This window comes from Carcharodon carcharias, chromosome 5, assembly GCF_017639515.1.
Source record: "Carcharodon carcharias isolate sCarCar2 chromosome 5, sCarCar2.pri, whole genome shotgun sequence".
NCBI lineage: Eukaryota > Metazoa > Chordata > Chondrichthyes > Lamniformes > Lamnidae > Carcharodon > Carcharodon carcharias.
The window spans coordinates 14,317,722-14,340,664 of record NC_054471.1 but is presented as its reverse complement, the minus strand read 5'-3'; the positions used below and the strand labels follow the sequence as shown (position 1 = coordinate 14,340,664).

The window sequence follows — 22,943 nt, the reverse complement described above, 5'->3', positions numbered from 1 at the left end:
AGCCCCGCTATGCTCAGTGAAGTCTCGCTCTTTACAGCCCCGCTCTGCTCCGTGAAGTCTCGCTCTTTAAAGCCCCGCTCTGCTCACTGAAGTTTCGCTCTGTACAGCCCCGCTCTGCTCAGTGAAGTCTTGCTCTTTACAGCCCCGCTCTGCTCACTGAAGTCTCGCTCTTTACAGCCCTGCTCTGCTCGCTGAAGTCTCGCTCTTTACAGCCCCGCTCTGCTCGCTGAAGTCTCGCTCTTTACAGCCCCGCTCTGCTCAGTGAAGTCTCGCTCCTTACAGTCCCACCCTGCTCAGTGAAGTCTCGCTCTTTACAGCCCCGCTCTGCTCAATGAAGTCTCGCTCTTTACTGCCCAGCTCTGCTCAGTGAAATCTCACTCTTTACAGCCCCGCTCTGCTAACTGAAGTCTCGCTCCTTACAGTCCAACCCGGCTCAGTGAAGTCTCGCTCCTTACAGTCCAACACTGCTCAGTGAAGTCTCGCTCTTTACAGCCCCGTTCTGCTAACTGAGGTCTCGCTCTTTAGAGCCCTGCTCTGCTAACTGAAGTCTCGCTCTTTCCAGCCCCGCTATGCTCAGTGAAGTCTCGCTCTTTACAGCCCCGCTCTGCTCAGTGAAGTCTCGCTCTTTACAGCCCTGCTCAGCTCACTGAAGTCTCGCTCTTTACAGCCCCGCTCTGCTCGCTGAAGTCTCGCTCTTTACAGCCCAGCTCTGCTCAGTGAAGTCTCGCTCTTTACAGCCCCGCTCTGCTCACTGAAGTTTCGCTCTTTACAGCCCCGCTCTGCTCAGTGAAGTCTCGCTCTTTACAGCCCCGCTCTGCTCACTGAAGTCTCGCTCTTTACAGCCCCGCTCTGCTAACTGAAGTCTCGCTCTTTACAGCCCAGCTCTGCTCAGTGAAGTCTTGCTCCTTACAGTCCCACCCTGCTCAGCGAAGTCTCGCTCTTTACAGCCCCGCTCTGCTCAATGAAGTCTCGCTCTTTACAGCCCAGCTCTGCTCAGTGAAGTCTCGCTCTTTACAGCCCCGTTCTGCTCAGTGAAGTCTCGCTCTTTACAGACCCGCACTGCTCACTGAAGTCTTGCTCTTTGCAGCCCCGCTCTGCTCAGTGAAGTCTCGCTCTTTACAGCCCCGCTCTGCTCAGTGAAGTCTCGTTCTTTACAGCACTGCTTGGCTCACCAAAGTCTCGCTCTTTACAGCCCCGCTCTGCTCACTGAAGTCTCGCTCTTTACAGCCCTGCTCTGCTCACTGGAGTCTCGCTCTTTACAGCCCCGCTCTGCTCAGTGAAGTCTCGCTCTTTACAGCCCCGCTCTGCTCACTGAAGTCTCGCTCTTTACAGCCCCGCTCTGCTCACTGAAGTCTCACTCTTTACAGCCCCGCTCTGCTCACTGAAGTCTCGCTCTTTACAGCCCCGCTCTGCTCACTGAAGTCTCGCTCTTTACAGCCCCGCTCGGCTCACTGAAGTCTCGCTCTTTACAGCCCAGCTCTGCTCAGTGAAGTCTCACTCTTTACAGCCCCGCTCTGCTAACTGAAGTCTCGCTCCTTACAGTCCAACCCGGCTCAGTGAAGTCTCGCTCCTTACAGTCCAACACTGCTCAGTGAAGTCTCGCTCTTTACAGCCCCGTTCTGCTAACTGAGGTCTCGCTCTTTAGAGCCCCGCTCTGCTAACTGAAGTCTCGCTCTTTCCAGCCCCGCTATGCTCAGTGAAGTCTCGCTCTTTACAGCCCCGCTCTGCTCAGTGAAGTCTCGCTCTTTACAGCCCCGCTCAGCTCACTGAAGTCTCGCTCTTTACAGCCCCGCGCTGCTCGCTGAAGTCTCGCTCTTTACAGCCCCGCTCTGCTCAGTGAAGTCTCGCTCTTTAAAGCCCCGCTCTGCTCACTGAAGTTTCGCTCTGTACAGCCCCGCTCTGCTCAGTGAAGTCTCGCTCTTTACAGCCCCGCTCTGCTCACTGAAGTCTCGCTCTTTACAGCCCCGCTCTGCTAACTGAAGTCTCGCTCTTTACAGCCCCGCTCTGCTCAGTGAAGTCTTGCTCCTTACAGTCCCACCCTGCTCAGCGAAGTCTCGCTCTTTACAGCCCCGCTCTGCTCAATGAAGTCTCGCTCTTTACAGCCCAGCTCTGCTCAGTGAAGTCTCGCTCTTTACAGTCCCGCTCTGCTAACTGAAGTCTCGCTCTTTAAAGCCCCGCTCCGCTCAGTGAAGTCTCGCTCCTTACAGTCCAACCCGGCTCAGTGAAGTCTCGCTCCTTACAGTCCCACACTGCTCAGTGAAGTCTCGCTCTTTACAGCCCCGTTCTGCTAACTGAGGTCTCGCTCTTTACAGCCCCGCTCTGCTAACTGAAGTCTCGCTCTTTCAGTCCCGCTATGCTCAGTGAAGTCTCGCTCTTTACAGCCCCGCTCACCTCACTGAAGTCTCGCTCTTTACAGCCCCGCTCTGCTCAGAGAAGTCTCGCTCTTTACAGCCCCGGTATGCTCAGTGAAGTCTCGCTCTTTACAGATCCGCTCTGCTCACTGAAGTCTCGCTCTTTGCAGCCCCGCTCTGCTCACTGAAGTCTCGCTCTTTTCAGCCCCGCTCTGCTCACTGAAGTCTCGCTTTTTACAGCGCCGCTCTGGTCACTGAAGCCTCGCTCCTTACAGCCCCGCTCTGCTCAGTGAAGTCTCGCTCTTTACAGCCCCGCTCTGCTCAGTGAAGTCACGCTCTTTACAGCCCCGGTCTGCCCACTGAGGTCTCGCTCTGTACAGTCCCGCTCTGCTCACTGAATTATCGCTCTTTACAGCCCCGTTCTGCTCGCTGAAGTCTCTCTCTTTACACCCCCGCTCTGCTCACTGAAGTCTCGCTCTTTCCAGCCCCACTCTGCTCACTGAAGTCTCGCTTTTTACAGCCCCGCTCTGATCAGTGAAGTCTCGCTCTTTACAGACCCGCTCGGCTCACTGAAGTCTCGCTCTTTACAGCCTCACTCTGCTCACTGAAGTCTCGCTCCTTACAGCCCCGCTCTGCTCGCTGAAGTCTCGCTCTTCACAGCCCCGCTCTGCTCATTGAAGTCTCGCTCTTTACAGCCCCGCTCTGCTCACTGAAGTCTCGCTGCTTACAGCCCCGCTCTGCTCGCTGAAGTCTCGCTCTTCACAGCTCCGCTCTTCTCACTGAAGTCTCGCTCTTTACAGCCCCGCTCTACTCACTGAACTCTCGCTCTTTACAGCCCCGCTCTGCTCAGTGAGATCTCGCTCTTTACGGTCCCAACCTGCTCAGTGAAGTCTCGCTCTTTACAGACCCGCTCTGCTCACTGAGGTCGCTCTCTGTACAGCCCCGCTCTGCTCAGTGAAGTCTCGCTCTTTACAGCCCCGTTCTGCTCAGTGAAGTCTCGCTCTTTACAGACCCGCACTGCTCACTGAAGTCTCGCTCTTTACAGCCCCGCTCTGCTCACTGAAGTCTCGCTCTTTACAGCCCCGCTCTGCTCACTGAGGTCTCGCTATTTACAGCCCCGCTCTGATCACTGAAGTCTCGCTCCTTACAGCGCCGCTCTGCTCCGTGAAGTCTCGCTCTTTACAGCGCCGCTCTGCTCAGTGAAGTCTCGCTCTTTACAGCCCCGCCCTACTCACTGAAGTCTCGCTCGTTACAGCCCCGCTCTGCTCACTGAAGTCTCGCTCTTTACAGCCCCGCTCTGCTCAGTGAAGTCTCGCTCTTTACAGCCCTGCTCTGCTCACTGAAGTCTGGCTCTTTACAGCCTCGCTCTGCTCACTGAAGTCTCGCTCTTTACAGCCCCGCTCTGCTCACTACAGTCTCGCTCTTTACAGCCCCGCTCTACTTACCGAAGTCTCGCTCTTTACAGCACTGCTTGGCTCACCGAAGTCTCGCTCTTTAAAGCCCCGCTCTGCTCACTGAAGTCTCGCTCTTTACAGCCCTGCTCTGCTCACTGGAGTCTCGCTCTTTACAGCCCCGCTCTGCTCACTGGAGTCTCGCTCTTTACAGCCCCGCTCTGCTCACTGAAGTCTCGCTCTTTACAGCCCCGCTCTGTTCAGTGAAGTCTCGCTCTTTACAGCCCCGCTCTGCTCACTGAAGTCTCGCTCTTTCCAGCTCCACTCTGCTCACTGAAGTCTCGCTCTTTACAGCCCCGCTCTGCTCACTGAAGTCTCGCTCTTTACAGCCCCGCTCTGCTCACTGAAGTCTCGCTCTTTACAGCCCCGCTCTGATCACTGAAGTCTCGCTCCTTACAGCCCCGCTCTGATCACTGAAGTCTCGCTCTTTACAGCCTCGCTCTGCTCACTGAAGTCTCGCTCTTTACAGCCCCGCTCTGCTCACTGAAGTCTCACTCTTTACAGCCCCGCTCTGCTCACTGAAGTCTCGCTCTTTACAGCACCTCTCTGCACACTGAAGTCTCGCTCTTTACAGCCCCACTCTGCTCACTGAAGTCTCGTTCTTTACAGCCCCGCTCTGCTCACTGAAGTCTCGCTCTTTACAGCCCCGCTCTGCTCACTGTGGTCTCGCTCTTTACAGCCCCGCTCTGCTCACTGAAGTCTCGCTCTTTACAGTCCCGTTCTGCTCACTGAAGTCTCGCTCTTTACAGCCCCGCTCTGCTCACTGAAGTCTCGCTCTTTACAGCCCCGCTCGGCTCACTGAAGTCTCGCTCTTTACAGCCCCGCTCTGCTCAGTGAAGTCTCGCTCTTTACAGCCCCGTTCTGCTCAGTGAAGTCTCGCTCTTTACAGACCCGCTCTGCTCACTGAAGTCTTGCTCTTTGCAGCCCCGCTCTGCTCAGTGAAGTCTCGCTCTTTACAGCCCCGCTCTGCTCAGTGAAGTCTCGTTCTTTACAGCACTGCTTGGCTCACCAAAGTCTCGCTCTTTACAGCCCCGCTCTGCTCACTGAAGTCTCGCTCTTTACAGCCCTGCTCTGCTCACTGGAGTCTCGCTCTTTACAGCCCCGCTCTGCTCAGTGAAGTCTCGCTCTTTACAGCCCCGCTCTGCTCAGTGAAGTCTCGCTCTTTACAGCCCCGCTCTGCTCAGTGAAGTCTCGCTCTTTACAGCCCCGCTCTGCTCACTGAAGTCTCGCTCTTTACAGCCCAGCTCGGCTCACTGAAGTCTCGCTCTTTACAGCCCAGCTCTGCTCAGTGAAGTCTCACTCTTTACAGCCCCGCTCTGCTAACTGAAGTCTCGCTCCTTACAGTCCAACCCGGCTCAGTGAAGTCTCGCTCCTTACAGTCCAACACTGCTCAGTGAAGTCTCGCTCTTTACAGCCCCGTTCTGCTAACTGAGGTCTCGCTCTTTAGAGCCCCGCTCTGCTAACTGAAGTCTCGCTCTTTCCAGCCCCGCTATGCTCAGTGAAGTCTCGCTCTTTACAGCCCCGCTCTGCTCAGTGAAGTCTCGCTCTTTACAGCCCCGCTCAGCTCACTGAAGTCTCGCTCTTTACAGCCCCGCTCTGCTCGCTGAAGTCTCGCTCTTTACAGCCCCGCTCTGCTCAGTGAAGTCTCGCTCTTTAAAGCCCCGCTCTGCTCACTGAAGTTTCGCTCTGTACAGCCCCGCTCTGCTCAGTGAAGTCTCGCTCTTTACAGCCCCGCTCTGCTCACTGAAGTCTCGCTCTTTACAGCCCCGCTCTGCTAACTGAAGTCTCGCTCTTTACAGCCCCGCTCTGCTCAGTGAAGTCTTGCTCCTTACAGTCCCACCCTGCTCAGCGAAGTCTCGCTCTTTACAGCCCCGCTCTGCTCACTGAAGTCTCGCTCTTTACAGCCCCGCTCACCTCACTGAAGTCTCGCTCTTTACAGCCCCGCACTGCTCAGAGAAGTCTCGCTCTTTACAGCCCCGGTATGCTCAGTGAAGTCTCGCTCTTTACAGATCCGCTCTGCTCACTGAAGTCTCGCTCTTTGCAGCCCCGCTCTGCTCACTGAAGTCTCGCTCTTTTCAGCCCCGCTCTGCTCACTGAAGTCTCGCTTTTTACAGCGCCGCTCTGGTCACTGAAGCCTCGCTCCTTACAGCCCCGCTCTGCTCAGTGAAGTCTCGTTCTTTACAGCCCCGCTCTGCTCAGTGAAGTCACGCTCTTTACAGCCCCGGTCTGCCCACTGAGGTCTCGCTCTGTACAGTCCCGCTCTGCTCACTGAATTATCGCTCTTTACAGCCCCGTTCTGCTCGCTGAAGTCTCTCTCTTTACACCCCCGCTCTGCTCACTGAAGTCTCGCTCTTTCCAGCCCCACTCTGCTCACTGAAGTCTCGCTTTTTACAGCCCCGCTCTGATCAGTGAAGTCTCGCTCTTTACAGACCCGCTCGGCTCACTGAAGTCTCACTCTTTACAGCCTCACTCTGCTCACTGAAGTCTCGCTCCTTACAGCCCCGCTCTGCTCGCTGAAGTCTCGCTCTTCACAGCCCCGCTCTGCTCATTGAAGTCTCGCTCTTTACAGCCCCGCTCTGCTCACTGAAGTCTCGCTCCTTACAGCCCCGCTCTGCTCGCTGAAGTCTCGCTCTTCACAGCTCCGCTCTTCTCACTGAAGTCTCGCTCTTTACAGCCCCGCTCTACTCACTGAACTCTCGCTCTTTACAGCCCCGCTCTGCTCAGTGAAGTCACGCTCTTTACAGCCCCGGTCTGCCCACTGAGGTCTCGCTCTGTACAGTCCCGCTCTGCTCACTGAATTATCGCTCTTTACAGCCCCGTTCTGCTCGCTGAAGTCTCTCTCTTTACACCCCCGCTCTGCTCACTGAAGTCTCGCTCTTTCCAGCCCCACTCTGCTCACTGAAGTCTCGCTTTTTACAGCCCCGCTCTGATCAGTGAAGTCTCGCTCTTTACAGACCCGCTCGGCTCACTGAAGTCTCGCTCTTTACAGCCTCACTCTGCTCACTGAAGTCTCGCTCCTTACAGCCCCGCTCTGCTCGCTGAAGTCTCGCTCTTCACAGCCCCGCTCTGCTCATTGAAGTCTCGCTCTTTACAGCCCCGCTCTGCTCACTGAAGTCTCGCTCCTTACAGCCCCGCTCTGCTCGCTGAAGTCTCGCTCTTCACAGCTCCGCTCTTCTCACTGAAGTCTCGCTCTTTACAGCCCCGCTCTACTCACTGAACTCTCGCTCTTTACAGCCCCGCTCTGCTCAGTGAGATCTCGCTCTTTACGGTCCCAACCTGCTCAGTGAAGTCTCGCTCTTTACAGACCCGCTCTGCTCACTGAGGTCGCTCTCTGTACAGCCCCGCTCTGCTCAGTGAAGTCTCGCTCTTTACAGCCCCGTTCTGCTCAGTGAAGTCTCGCTCTTTACAGACCCGCACTGCTCACTGAAGTCTCGCTCTTTGCAGCCCCGCTCTGCTCACTGAAGTCTCGCTCTTTCCAGCCCCGCTCTGCTCACTGAAGTCTCGCTCTTTACAGTCCCACCCTGCTCAGTGAAGTCTCGCTCTTTACAGCCCCGCTCTGCTCACTGAAGTCTCGCTCTTTACAGCCCCGCTCTGCTCACTGAGGTCTCGCTATTTACAGCCCCGCTCTGATCACTGAAGTCTCGCTCCTTACAGCGCCGCTCTGCTCCGTGAAGTCTCGCTCTTTACAGCGCCGCTCTGCTCAGTGAAGTCTCGCTCTTTACAGCCCCGCCCTACTCACTGAAGTCTCGCTCGTTACAGCCACGTTCTGCTCAGTGAATTCTCGCTCGTTACAGCCCCACTCTGCTCACTGAAGTCTTGCTCTTTACAGCCCCGCTCTGCTCACTGAAGTCTCGCTCTTTACAGCCCCGCTCTGCTCAGTGAAGTCTCGCTCTTTACAGCCCTGCTCTGCTCACTGAAGTCTGGCTCTTTACAGCCTCGCTCTGCTCACTGAAGTCTCGCTCTTTACAGCCCCGCTCTGCTCACTACAGTCTCGCTCTTTACAGCCCCGCTCTACTTACCGAAGTCTCGCTCTTTACAGCACTGCTTGGCTCACCAAAGTCTCGCTCTTTAAAGCCCCGCTCTGCTCACTGAAGTCTCGCTCTTTACAGCCCTGCTCTGCTCACTGGAGTCTCGCTCTTTACAGCCCTGCTCTGCTCACTGGAGTCTCGCTCTTTACAGCCCCGCTCTGCTCACTGGAGTCTCGCTCTTTACAGCCCCGCTCTGCTCACTGAAGTCTCGCTCTTTACAGCCCCGCTCTGCTCAGTGAAGTCTCGCTCTTTACAGCCCCGCTCTGCTCACTGAAGTCTCGCTCTTTCCAGCTCCACTCTGCTCACTGAAGTCTCGCTCTTTACAGCCCCGCTCTGCTCACTGAAGTCTCGCTCTTTACAGCCCCGCTCTGCTCACTGAAGTCTCGCTCTTTACAGCCCCGCTCTGATCACTGAAGTCTCGCTCCTTACAGCCCCGCTCTGATCACTGAAGTCTCGCTCTTTACAGCCTCGCTCTGCTCACTGAAGTCTCGCTCTTTACAGCCCCGCTCTGCTCACTGAAGTCTCACTCTTTACAGCCCCGCTCTGCTCACTGAAGTCTCGCTCTTTACAGCCCCTCTCTGCACACTGAAGTCTCGCTCTTTACAGCCCCACTCTGCTCACTGAAGTCTCGTTCTTTACAGCCCCGCTCTGCTCACTGAAGTCTCGCTCTTTACAGCCCCGCTCTGCTCACTGTGGTCTCGCTCTTTACAGCACCGCTCTGCTCACTGAAGTCTCGCTCTTTACAGTCCCGTTCTGCTCACTGAAGTCTCGCTCTTTACAGCCCCGCTCTGCTCACTGAAGTCTCGCTCTTTACAGCCCCGCTCGGCTCACTGAAGTCTCGCTCTTTACAGCCCCGCTCTGCTCAGTGAAGTCTCGCTCTTTACAGCCCCGTTCTGCTCAGTGAAGTCTCGCTCTTTACAGACCCGCTCTGCTCACTGAAGTCTTGCTCTTTGCAGCCCCGCTCTGCTCAGTGAAGTCTCGCTCTTTACAGCCCCGCTCTGCTCAGTGAAGTCTCGTTCTTTACAGCACTGCTTGGCTCACCAAAGTCTCGCTCTTTACAGCCCCGCTCTGCTCACTGAAGTCTCGCTCTTTACAGCCCTGCTCTGCTCACTGGAGTCTCGCTCTTTACAGCCCCGCTCTGCTCAGTGAAGTCTCGCTCTTTACAGCCCCGCTCTGCTCAGTGAAGTCTCGCTCTTTACAGCCCCGCTCTGCTCACTGAAGTCTCACTCTTTACAGCCCCGCTCTGCTCACTGAAGTCTCGCTCTTTACAGCCCCGCTCTGCTCACTGAAGTCTCGCTCTTTACAGCCCCGCTCGGCTCACTGAAGTCTCGCTCTTTACAGCCCCGCTCTGCTCAGTGAAGTCTCGTTCTTTACAGCCCCGTTCTGCTCAGTGAAGTCTCGCTCTTTACAGACCCGCTCTGCTCACTGAAGTCTCGCTCTTTACAGCCCCACTCTGCTCACTGAATTCTCGCTCTTTACAGCCCCGCTCTGCTCACTGAAGTCTCTCTCTTTACAGCCCCGCTCCGCTCGCTCTTGTCTCGCACTTTACAGTCCCGCTCTGCTCACTGAAGTCTCGCTCTTCATAGTCCCGCTCTGCTCACTGAAGTCTCGCTCTTTACAGCCCCGCTCTGCTCGCTCCAGTGTCGCACTTTACAGTTCCGCTCTGCTCTTTGAAGTCTGTTTGCAGATTTTGGGAAGGAGGTCAAAGCGGCCCATTCAGGATTGGTGGAGTATGACATTGGAAGCTGTGGAGTGAAGATCACCAGATGGGAGCCCCGCTCTTCTCCCTGTGGCCCTGCATGTTCTTTCTTTTCAGATAATAGCCAATTCCCTCTTGAATGCTTCAACAGAACCTCCCTTGACCACAGCGCTTCTGACATATCTTCCTTCTCCCTTTATTGTTCTCTCACGTTTAGCCCTGACTTTATTAGCAAACCTGCTGATAAGGGTAGTGCTGTTTTTGTCTGGCATACCAACATCCACCTTGCAGAGGCTGAGCACCATCTCTCAGACATTACCTCCCCCTGGACCATGACACCCATCACCTAACATTAAGCCATTGTTTCCAGGACTGTCACTGACCTCATCTCATCTGGAGATCTTCACTCCACGGCTTCCAATCTCATAGTCCACCAATCCTGAATGGGCCGCTTTAACCTCCTTCCCAAAACCTGCAGCAGGACTGTCCTGTTCACTTCACCCATTTCACCAGTTCTTTTCCCACTTATTTCTTCCTATCTTGACTGTATTTTTACTCCCCTTGCTCAGTCTCTTCCCACCTACGTTCGTGACTCTCCTGATGCCCTATGTCTTTTCAACAATTTTTAGTTTCCTGGACCTAAATGTCTCCTCTTCACTATGGATGTCCAATCTCTCTGCACCTCAATACCCCACCAGGACAGTCTGAGGGTTCCCCACTTCTTCTTTGAACACAGGACCAAATAGTCCCCATCCTCTTCCACCTGGCTGAGCTTGTTCTCCCATTGAACAATTTCTCCTTGAACGTGCCTCATTTCCTCCAAATGAAAAGGTGTTACTATGGGCACCCGCTTGGGTCCTGGTTATGCCTGTCTTTTTATGGGCTATGTAGACCATCGCTCCTTCCAATCCAACTCAGGACTCCTCCCCAAATTTTTTTCCCATGCATCGATGACTATATCAGTACTGTTTCCTGCTCTCGGTTGGAAATGGAAAGCTTTGCTTCCAATTTCCATCCTCCATCACCTTCATGCAGCCCATCTCCGACACTTCACTTTCTCAAGTTCTCTATTTCCATTTCTGGGGATAGGTTACCAACAAATATTCATTATAAGTCCACTGACTGCCACAGCTCTTCAATAACACCTCACACATGCCTCCTGTAAGGACATCAATCCATTCTCATTCCATTGGTTCAATGAAGACTGCAGGAGGACATGCCAGGAGCAACACCAGGCATACCTAAAAAGGTGTCAACCTGGTGAAGCTACAATGCAGGACTTCATGTGTGCCAAACAGCACAAGCAGCAAGTGATAGACAGAGCTAAGCAATCCCACAACCAACAGATCAGATCTAATCTCTGCAGTGCAACAACATCCAGTCACGAATGGTAGTGGACAATTAAACAACTCACTGGAGGAGGAGGCTCCACAAATATCCCCGTCATCAATGATGGGGGAGGCCAGCATATCAGTGCAAAGGATAGAGCTGAAGCATTTGCTTCAATCTTCAGCCAGAAGTGCTGTGAATGATCTATCTCAGCCTCCTCCGGAAGTCCCCAACATCACAGATGCCAGTCTTCAGCCAATTCCATTCATTCCACGTGATATCAAGAAACGTCAGAAGGCACTGGATATACAAAGGGTATGGGCCCTGACAACATTCTGACAAAAGTACTGAAGACTTGTGCTTTAGAACTTGCCACACCCTGAGCCAAGCTGTTCCAGTACAGCTACAACACTGGCGTCTACCCGGCTATGTGGAAAATTGGCCAGGTGCATCCTGTACACAAAAAACAAGACAAATCCAACCCAGCCAATTCCCGCCCCATCAGTCTACTCTCCATCATCAATAAGGTAATGGAAGGAGTCATCAACAGTGTTATCAAGCAGCACTTGCTTAGCAATAACCTGCTCACTAATGCCCGGTTTGGCTTCCGCCAGGGCCACTCAGCTCCTGAGCTCATTTCAGCCTTGGTTCAAACATGAACAAAAGAGCTGAACTCCAGAGGTGAGGTGAGAGTGACTGCTCTTGACATCAAGGCTGCATTTGACTGAGTGTGGCATCAAGGAGCCCTAGCAAAACTGGAGTCAATGTGAAACAGGGAGAAAACTCTCCACTGGTTTGAGTCTTACCTAGCACAAAGGAAGATGGTTGTGGTTGTTGGAGGTCAGTCATCTCAGCTCCAGGACATCACTGTAGGAGTTTCTCAGGGTAGTGTCCTCAGCCCAACTATCTTCAGCTGCTTCATCAATCACCATCCTTCCATCATAAGGTCAGAAGTGAGGATGTTCGCTGATGATTGCACAATGTTTAGCACTATTCGTGACTCCTCAGATACTGAAGGAGTGTGTGTCTAAATGCAGCAAGACCTGGACAATATTCAGGCTTGGGCTGACCAGTGGCAAGTAACATTCGTGCCACACAAGTGCCAGGCAATGACCATCTCCAACAAGAGAGAATCCAACCATCGCCCCTTGTTGTGCAACAGCATTACCATCACTGAATCCCCCTTTATCAACATCCTGGGGGTTACCATTGACCAGAAACTGAACAAGCCATATAAATACTGTGGCTACAGTAGTCACAGGCTAGGAATCCTGTGACGAGTAACTTACCTCCTGGCTCCCCAAAGCCTGTCCACCGACTACAAGGCACAAGTCTGGAACGCGATGGATACTCCCCACTTGCCTGGATGAGTGCTGCTCCCGCTACACTCAAGAAGCTCAACACCACCCAGGACAAAGCAGCCCGGTTTGATTGGCACCACATCCACAAACATGCATCCCCTTCACCACTGGTGCACAGTACAGCAGTGTGTACCATCTACAAGATGCACTGCAGGAATTCACCAAGGCTCCTTCAACAGCATCTTCCAAACCCACGACTACTACCACCTAAAACGACAGGGGCAGCAGATAGATGGGAACACCACCACCTGGAAGTTCCCCTCCCAGTCACTCGTCATCCTGACTTGGAAATATATCGCCGTTCTTTTACCGTCACTGAGTCAAAATCCTGGAACTCCCTTCCTAACAGCACTGTGGGTGTACCTACACCACATGGACTGCAGCAGTTCAAGAAGGCGGCTCACCACCACCTTCTCAAAGGCAACTAGGGATGGACAATAAATGCTGGCCTAGCCAGCAAAGCCCACATCCCATGAATTAATTAAAAAAAAACCTGGACAGCCATTCCTCACTGCAGGCCAAAAGCATCAGTCTCGTTGTCACACAAGATCCTACATCAACCAGAATGACCTGACAGTTTAAAACAGCGAGAGGAGAGCCGGGATTTTCACTGTTTAAAACAGCGAGAGGAGAGCCAGGATTTTCACCGTTCAAAACAGCGAGAGGAGAGCCGGGATTTTCACCGTTTAAAACAGCGAGAGGAGAGCCGGGATTTTCACCGTTTAAAACAGCGAGAGGAGAGCCGGGATTTTCACTGTTTAAAACAGCGAGAGGAGAGCCGGGATTTTCACCGTTTAAAACAGCGAGAGGAGAGCCGGGATTTTCACCGTTTAAAACAGCGAGAGGAGAGCCAGGATTTTCACCGTTTGTAGATAGGACTTTAAACCAAATAGTGGGGGGTAGGGATAAATTGAAGGGAAGTTTAAAAAATCAAAAAGAAATGAGAGAGCAAAGGTTCAGGGTAGTGAAGAGGCAAACGATAATCAAAGTGTGACAGGAAGGGGCAGAAAATATAAGCAGAAGAGTGCAGTAAAAATTAGAACCAGAATCAATATAAATGGTTAAAAAGTCAAAGGGTAAGGCTCTTTGTCTGAATGCTTGTAGCATTTGTAACAAGATAGATGAGTTGATGATACAAATAAAAATAAATGGACTTGTCTTAATAGCTATTACAGAGACATGATTGTAGGGTGACCAAGACCGGGAACTCAATATTCAAGGGTATTCGACATTCCAGACAAGTAGGCAAAAAAGAAAAGGAGGTGAGGTAGCTTTATTAATAAAGGAAGGTATCAGTGCGGTGGTGACTCATGAAATAGGTGCAATAGAATCAGTTTGGGTGGAAATAAGGAATAGCAAGGGGAAGGAGTCAGTGTCGTCTATAGACTCCCCAAAGAGTTGTCTTATCACAGGACAAAGTGTAAATCGGGAAATAATGGAAGCATGTAAGAAGGGCACTACAATTGTCATAGTGATTTTAATCATCTGCATATTGACTGGACAAATCAGATTTGCCCAGTCAGAGTTGCTATGACTTATACATCCTGAGTCATTTCCAGTTGCCTCAGATGTTCGAAGCACCTGATCATCTACAGGGATGGCTGCTTGGGGATAAGGAGCTCCCACTGAAACACTGGCTCATGACACCCATGCATCAGCCCCAGAATGCTTTGGAGGAGAGGTACAACACAGTTCACAGCCCCACACGGTTCGTGATCGAGCAGACCATTGACATCCTGAAGATGCGCTTCCGATGTTTTTTACCGCTCAGGTGGGGCTCTGCAGTACACTCCCGATCGGGTTTCACGCATCAATGTTGTGTGTTTGGCTTTCACAGACTTGCGCTGCAAAGAGGTGATTCCTTGCCAGAAGATGAAATGGAGGAGGATGAGAGCTCTTCGGAGGATAGGCAGCAGGAGGCCCGGGAACCTCAAGAGGGTGATGAGGGTCAGCTTCCAAGGATGATACCATCGAGGAAGCACAATGTGGGAGACGTGCCCATGCCACGTTCATTGCTACCAGATTCCAGGAGGAGTAAAGTGAAGGCAAGGGGAGATGGTCACATTTCTCCTGGCCCTTAATGCTATTCCATTGCATTTAAAGGGATGTCCAACCAGTCACATCGAGAGCGAGTTCAGCATTCAGACTTTCACTTTCAAGCCTCATGATTCACCAGACCATGATTTCTAAGAAGGTCAGCGGTGCGCCCTGTATGTACTCGCTCTGGGAAGCGAAAGCTGACACAATGAATACGCTTTGGCAGCTTGATGCAGTCGTCACCACATTAATGAGAATCCACAGTGGCTAATAAGATGAGGACATGGTTGGGGATTTCCTCCTCCTGTTCATGTCTTGTCCTTTATCACTACCACTGAGGAGACACAACTGCCGTATCCCTCAAGACTGCTGAGCTGTTCTCGTACAATGGTGTATCGAGAGGAAGAAAGGTTACAAGCTCATTGAGAACACATTTCCAATAAAGATTTTAACACATCTCCCTGACATCACACAAGGATGAGGAAACTATTTTCAATGAGGTTGACACCATGTGAATGTGAATCTCACAGAGGGTGACTATCAGAGTGGGAGAATGGCTAATACTTGAAATAAGAGGATTCATAATCACAACACAGTTGACCACGCCATTCACTTAAACATCAAATGTATTAACAAAAGTGCAATATTTTTACAGTGCACACCCGTAACCCAAAAGTGATTTCCACATTTCTCAAGTTCCCTAACCCTACCGCTACACCTGGGTGCTGCCCCGACATCCGCAGCAGGGGTGAAGACAACCTGCTGATTGCTACGTCCTGATGTTTGTGATGACCTTGGCGGATGTCCTCTGATGGACCGAGGCCTGATACATGCCTCGATTAAAATTCCTTAGTTTACATAAGAGAAAAAGCGAAAATGGTCACCAACCAATCAATCACTTACCTTCTTTGCTGTTTTGTCAGACTTCAATTTTTTTTGGAATGCTCTGAACCCACAGACTCAGCACCCCCACCCCATCTCTTCAAAACTCTGTCTCTAGGTTACCTTCTATTTCAGGGAAGCAACTTGAGTCTTCTACAGCGAATGAAAGTAGAACTTACATGAACTAAATTCCCAACTGCACACTCTGTCTACGTCTCATTTCTGTCCATCCCATTCATCTGGCTTAACAGCATAGATGCTGAAAGGATGTTTTCTTTCATGGGAGAATCTGGAACTAGGGGCACTATTTAAAAATAAGGGGTCTCCCATTTAAGATGGAGATGAGGAGGAATTTCTTCTCAGAGTGTCATTAATCTTGGGGATTCTCTTCACAGAGAGCGGTGGAGGCTGAGTCATTTAATATATTCTGGGCCGAGTTAGATTTTTGATCGACGAGAGAATCAAGGGTTATGGGGTACAAGCAGGAAAGTGGAGTTAAGGGCACAATCAGATCAGCCATGACCTTTTTAAATGGCAAAGCAGGCTCAATGGGCTGAATGGCCTACACCTGCTCCTATGTCGTATGATCTTCTGTATCTTGTTTCTCCTTTCCAATGCTACATTTTGGTTCATCATCAATTGACATCTTGTATTTTTATTCATTTACAGATGTGATCCTTCATTGTCCACCTCTAATTGCCCTTAAGAAGGTGGTGATAAGCTGACTTCTTGAATACAAGTGAGTAATTTACCATGTCATTTCAGAGAGGAGTTAAATCAACCATTGGAGTCACATATAGGTCAGTTCTGATAATGGCACTTAGTCACCAATTAGTTGCTCTTCATTTATCTTCTATCTAGTCATCAGGTAAAACTATGTATTTTTTTCCAGTGCAGACTCGATGGGCGAAATGGTCTCCTGCACAGTGATACTGTAAAAATTATTTGTTTTTGACCCATTTTATCAACAACTGCCTCAGTAAACAAAGAGCGCATATTTCTACAAAAGGAGGGGAAATTTTAAATGAATGCACCACCATGTTTGATAGGTACCATTTACATTCTGCAGGCCAGTCAAATTCACGGCTGGTTTCTTGGACTAGGCCATCCACTTCACTGTAACTAAAGTAGGTCCCTGAATTAAGAGCAAAGAACTGAAAAAAGGTGTCAAACAAAATCAGGAAACAGAGATATTCCCAAGAAATAAATCACTGACCTTGGCAGCAGTTAGCTGGTGTCCCAGCAAAGTGTAGGTGACAAAGATAAGAATGGAGATCACAACAGGCAGTGCAGCCCACATGTAAACACAAACCGCATCAAGATACTTGATGATTCTAAGACGGCCCAGCTCCTTCTCCCTGTAGTTATTAACCTTATCGATGAAATGCTTCTCCCAGGTGTAGAACTTTATTACTCGCACTCCAGAAAGAATCTCAGACATCAGCTGGGAAATTGATAAAAGACAGAGGTTAACAGGTAAACCAGAGAATGGGACCCAGTCCAAGGAAACATTTACCAGGTAAATCTAGGAATAGGACCCATCACTTCAAGTCAACAGCACAAGAGAGAGGCTCCCTTTCCCTTGTGTGTCAACAGCATAGTAACAGGGTTTCATCACAGGGTTTGCCCTCCCCCAATGTATAGAGAACAGAGTTTAACACAGGGGCTCCCAGCCCCTCCCTCAGATGGAAATGTATGTTTGCTGATGATACAAAGCTAGGTGAAAAGGTAAGCTGTGGGGTGGACACAGAGCAACTGCAGAGAGATATAGACAGGTTAAGTGAATGGGCAACAAGGTGACAAACAGATTATAATGTAGGGAAGTGTGAAGTTATTTACATTGGTTGTAAGAATAGAAGAGCTGAATATTTTTAAAAGGAGAGAAACTTGTAAGTGTGGATGTTCAAAGAGACTTGACTGCGCTCATACAAGGAATGCAAAAAGTTAACACAGGTGCAGCAAGCAATTAGAAAAGCAAATGGCATGTTGGCCTTTATTGTATGGGAATTAGAGTAGAGGAATAAAGAAGCCTTGCTACAGTTGTACAGGGTTTTGGTGAGATCACATCTGGAGTAGTGTGTGCAGTTTTGGTCTCGACATTTAAGAAAAGATATACTTGCATTGGAGGTTGTACAGTGAAGATTCACTAAATTGGACCCTGAGGCTACCAAATCTAGACCTCCCTGGTTGTCTGGAGGAATACAGGGGAAGATCAAACAGAAAAAGAAAGCATACGATAGGCACAAAGAACTAAGCACTGCAGATAGCCTAGACGAATATAGTAAGTGCAGGGGCGAAATAAAAAAGGAAATAAGGAAATCAAAGACAGGGCATGAAAAAAGATGAGCAAGTAAAGTTAAAGCTAACCCAAAGGTATTTTACCAATACATTAATGCTAAAAGATTAGTTAAGGAAAAAGTGGGACCTATCAGTGATGAAGATGGAAATGCAGAAGCTGTGGGATGGGTTGTGAATGAATATTTTGTCTCCACGTTTACAAAGGAAAGGGAGGATATAGATAAAGTAGTCCAGGAGGAACACTGCGAAATATTGGACAGGATAGTCATAAAGAGAGAGGAAGTACTTGAAGGGTTGAAATCCTTGAAAGTTGATAAGTCACCAGGGCCAGATGGATTGTTTCCGAGGCTGCTGAAGGAAGTCAGGGAGGAGTTAGCAGATGCTTTGAGGATGATTTTCCAATCTTCACTAGATATAGGGGACGTACAGGAGGACTGGAGAAATGCAAACGTAGTTGCATTGTTTAAAAAGGGATCAAAGGAAATGCCAAACAATTATAGGCCAGTTAGTCTTTCGTCAGTGGTGAGCAAATTAGTAGAATCAATCTTGAGATAGGATTAACTATCATGTGGAAAGGCATGGACTAATCAGGGATGGTCAGCATGGATTTGTTAAAGGAAGGTCTTGCCTCACAAATTTGATTGAATTCTTTGAGGAAGTAACAAGAAGGGTTGATGAAGGTAGTGCAGTGGAAGTTGTGTACATGGATTTTAGCAAGGTATTTGACAAGGTCCCACATGGCAGATTGGTCAAGAAAGTAAAAGTCCATGGGATTCAGGGTAATGTGGCAAACTGGATAAAAGCTTGGCTTTGTAATTGGAAACAAAGGTAATGGTCGATTGATGTCCTTGCAAATGGAAAGTTGTCTCAAGTGGTGTTCCACAGGACTCGGTGTTGGGACCCTTGCTGTTTGTGTTACATATTAACGATTTGGACGTAAACGTGGGGGGCACGATTGGGAAATTTGCAGATGACACAAAGATTGGCCAAGTAGTGGATAGTGTAGAGGATAGCCATAATCTCCAAACAATATAGATGAGGTGGTGGAGCGGGTGGTAAAGTGGCAGATGGATTTTAACATAGAGAAGTGTGAGGTCATACATTTAGGGAGGTCAAATAGTTACAGGGATTACAAAATAAATGGGAATATACTAAGAGGGGTAGATGAAGTGAGAAACCTTGGCGTACAAGTACACAGGTCCCTGAAGGCAGCAGTTCAAGTAGACAAGGTTGTAAAGAAGGCATTGGAATGCTCTCCTTCATTGGCAGAGGTATAGAATATAAAAGTAAGGATATAATGTTGGAATTGTATAAAACACTGGTGAGACTACAACTGGAGTATTGTGTGCAGTTCTGGTCACCACATTACAGGAAGGACATTATAGCTCTGGAGAGAGTGCAGAGGAGGTTTACAAGAATGTTGCCAGGGTTTGAAAGTGTAGCTACAAGGAGAAATTGGATAGGTTGGGGTTATTTTCCTTAGAACAAAGAAGACTGAGAGATGACTTGATTGAGGTGTACAAAATTATGAGGGGAACAGATAAGAGTGCTCAGGATAAAATTGTTTCACTTGGTGGAGAATTCTAGAACCAGGGGACATAGATTCAAGATAAGTAGCAGAAGGTATAGGGGGGGACATGAGGAAGAACTTTTTTACGCAGAGGGTAGTGGGTGTCTGGAATTCGCTGCCCAAGTTGGTGGTAGAGGCAGAAACTCTAAACTCTTTTAAAAAGTACCTGGATCTGCAATTTAAGTGCTATAAACTGCAGGGCTATGGGCCAGGTGCAGGAAGGTGAGATTAGAAAGGGCACCTGGGTGTCCGTGGGCTGGCATGGACAAGTTAGGCTGAATGGCCTCCTTCTGTATGTAACTTTTCTATGGTTCTATGAGGGGGCTGTCCTCTGATGAGAGGCTGAGCAAATTAGTTCTATTTTCCCTGACGTTCAGAAGAATGAGAGGCGATGTCACTGAAATGTACAAGCTTCACCATGGACGTCCAATCCCTCTACACCTCCATCCCCCACAAGGATGGTCTGAGGGCCCTTAGCCTCTTCCTCGAACAGAGGCCCGAACAATCCCCATCCACCACTACTCTCCTCCGTCTGGCTGAACTTGTTCTCACACTGAACAATTTCTCCTTCAACTCCTCTCACTTCCTCCAAATAAAAGGTGTAGCTATGGGTACCCGCATGGGCCCCAGCTATGCCTGTCTCTTTATCGGGTATGTGGAACATTCCTTGTTCCAGTCCTACTCCGGCCCCCTTCCACAAGTCTTTCGCCGGTACATCGATGATTACTTCGGTGCTGCTTCATGCTCTCGTCGGGACTTGGAAAAATTTATTAATTTTGCTTCCAATCTCCACCCCTCCATCATTTTCACGTGGTCCATCTCTGACACTTCCCTTCCCTTCCTTGACCTCTCTGTCTCAATCTCTGGTGATAGACTGTCCACCAATATCCATTACAAACCCACCGACTCCCACAGCTACCTCGACTACAGCTCCTCACACCCCGCTTCCTGTAAGGACTCCATCCCATTCTCTCAGTTCCTTCGCCTCCGTCACATCTGTTCCGATGATGCTACCTTCAAAAACAGTTCCTCTGACATGTCCTCCTTCTTCCTTAACCGAGGTTTTCCACCCACGGTCGTTGACAGGGCCCTCAACCGTGTCCGGCCCATCTCCCGCACATCCGCCCTCACGCCTTCTCCTCCCTCCCAGAAACATGATAGGGTCCCCCTTGTCCTCACTTATCACCCCACCAGCCTCCGCATTCAAAGGATCATCCTCTGCCATTTCCGCCAAATCCAGCATGATGCCACCACCAAACACATCTTCCCTTCACCCCCCCCATCGGCATTCCGTAGGGATCGCTCCCTCCGGGACACCCTGGTCCACTCCTCCATCACCCCCTACTCCTCAACCCCCTCCTATGGCACCACCCCATGCCCACGCAAAAGATGCAACACCTGCCCCTTCATTTCCTCGTTCCTCACTGTCCAAGGACCCAAATACTCTTTTCAAGTGAAGCAGCATTTCACTTGCATTTCCCCCAACTTAGTCTACTGCATTCGCTGCTCCCAATGTGGTCTCCTCTACATTGGACAGACCAAACGTAAACTGGGCGACCGCTTTGCAGAACACCTGCGGTCTGTCCGCAAGAATGACCCAAACCTCCCTGTCGCTTGCCATTTTAACACTCCACCCTGCTCTCTTGCCCACATGTCTTTCCTTGGCTTGCTGCATTGTTCCAGTGAAGCCCAACGCAAACTGGAGGAACAATATCTCATCTTCCGACTAGGCACTTTACAGCCTTCTGGACTGAATATTGAATTCAACAACTTTAGGTCTTGAGCTCCCTCCTCCATCCCCACCCCCTTTCTGTTTCCCCCTTCCTTTTGTTTTTTTCCAATTAATTATATAGATTTTTCCTTTTCCCACCTATTTCCATTATTTTTAAATATTTTTAAATCTTTTATGCTCTCCCCACCCCCATTAGAGCTATACCTTGAGTGCCCTACTATCCGTTCTTAATTAGCACATTCGTTTAGATAATATCACCAACTTTAACACCTATGTGTTCTTTTGTCCTGTTGTTTGTGACATCTTTTGATGATCTGCTTCTATCACTGCTTGTTTGTCCCTACAACCACACCAACCCCCTCCACTTCTCTCTCTCTCCCCCCCCCCCCCCCCCGACACACCTTAAACCAGCTTATATTTCAACTCTTTCTTGGACTCGAACTCAAGTTCTGTCGAAGGGTCATGAGGACTCGAAACGTCAACTCTTTTCTTCTCCGCCGATGCTGCCAGACCTGCTGAGTTTTTCCAGGTAATTCTGTTTCTGTTTAAGATTCTGAAGATGCTTAACAGGGTAAATGCTAAGAGATTATTTCCATTGGTCAGGGATATTAAACGCGGGGCAGTCTCAGGATAAGGGGCCAATCATTGAGGACTGAGATGGCCGGGGAATTACTTTACTCAAAGGGTTGTGAATCTTTGGAATTCCTTACCCCAGAGGGCTGTGGATGCTCCTTCATTGAATATATTTAAGGTTGGGATAGACAGATTTTTGATCTCTCAGGGAATCAAGGGGCATGGGAAATGGGGAGGGGTTGAAGCCCAAGATCAGCCATGATCATGTTGAATGGTGGAGCAGGATCAAAGGCTCATAAGGTCTACTCCTGCTCCTATTTCTTGTGTTCACAATGTAGCCGGAAGTGGGAGTGATGATCCCTGTGTCACTCTATTGTCTGTACACTTATACTTGCAACACAATAGATGAATAACACAAATAGAAATGAATGGGTTTGATCCAATACCTTTTATGGAAATATGGTTGTAAAATGAGCAAGGTGGGGAACTAAATATTTCAGTACACTTGGCCTTTGGAAGGGATCAGCAAAATGGAAAAGTGGGTGGAGTAGCCCTGATAACAAAGATGGGATAAAGACAGTAGAGAAGGGATCTTAGCATGCAAAATTTGCAGAATCAGTTTAGATGGAGCTGACAAACAACAAGGAGCAGAAAGCATCATGAAAGTTGTTTATCAGCCCCCCTAATGGTAACTGCAGTGCAGGGCAGAGGATGAATCGGGAAATTAGAGATGAACGTAGCATGCAGAACTTTTGATCTTCAAACAGATGGGATAAACTAAATTTGCAGGAGTAGTGTGGAGGGTGAGTTCATGGAATATATTCAAGACAGTTCTTGAACTGTGTGTCAAGTAAACAACTAGGAAACAGACTCTTCAATCTCGTATAAAAACAGAAAATGCTGGAAAAACTCAGCAGGTCTGACAGCATCTGTGGAGAGAAAAACAATGTCAATGTTGCAAATCCGTATTGCTCTTCTTCAGAGCGGAGAGCTGTGCTTTTATCTTAAATCTTGTAATGTGCCATGAGAAAGGGTAAATTAATTAATTATTTAGTAAAGCAACTTCTGGGGAGGAGTGATTATAGTATTCGGGTGTTCAGGCCTGAAAGGGTTAATGAGTGAGACTGGAGAAACAGTACCACCCACATGATGATGATATAAGAGGGAGATACATGACTGAGTTAAAAAGGAGAAAGCTCATTGCTTAGACTGAGTAACACCTGTAGTCTTGTATATCTGTAAATAGTTATGTTTATCCAATAAACCAGTTGTTGTTCTGACATATCCATGTCTCTGCAATTGTTCCTTAGCCAATTGCATACAACAGGGTAGCAGCTGTGAAGGACCCTGAAATCTCCGAGAATCAACTTTAAAAAAGTTTGCCAGTCTGACTTGAAGTAAGGCCTCAAAACCTGGTGAACCAGAAGATACATACTTATATCAGTAAGACAGTTGAAAATCTCCAAAAGAGCTCCATGGAAGACATGGAGGCAGAGGGAAAGGCAGAAAAAAAATCAACTGTTCAGCTTACTACCATAGGACATAGTGATCCGTGAAAAATCCCGATCCAATAGCAAAGTAAAAGAACCTAGTGATGATCAAGGAAGGGTAAGTAAGCCTTCAAATTAACGG

General features: G+C 49.5%; 1 protein-coding gene across 2 annotated transcripts in view; it reads right to left on the bottom strand.

Annotated features, from left to right (window-relative positions):
• Positions 1 to 22,943, bottom strand: part of abcc10 (ATP-binding cassette, sub-family C (CFTR/MRP), member 10) — a 310,704-nt gene that overhangs the window by 270,451 nt on the left and 17,310 nt on the right. The window contains exon 4 of one of the 2 annotated variants that reach the window (XM_041187839.1): positions 16,355 to 16,582. The exons of the other annotated variant lie outside the window; for it this stretch is intronic. Within the exon in view, the coding sequence (XP_041043773.1) occupies positions 16,355 to 16,582 (228 nt within the window). The remainder of the gene's footprint in view (positions 1 to 16,354; positions 16,583 to 22,943) is intronic. 2 annotated transcript variants of the gene reach the window in all.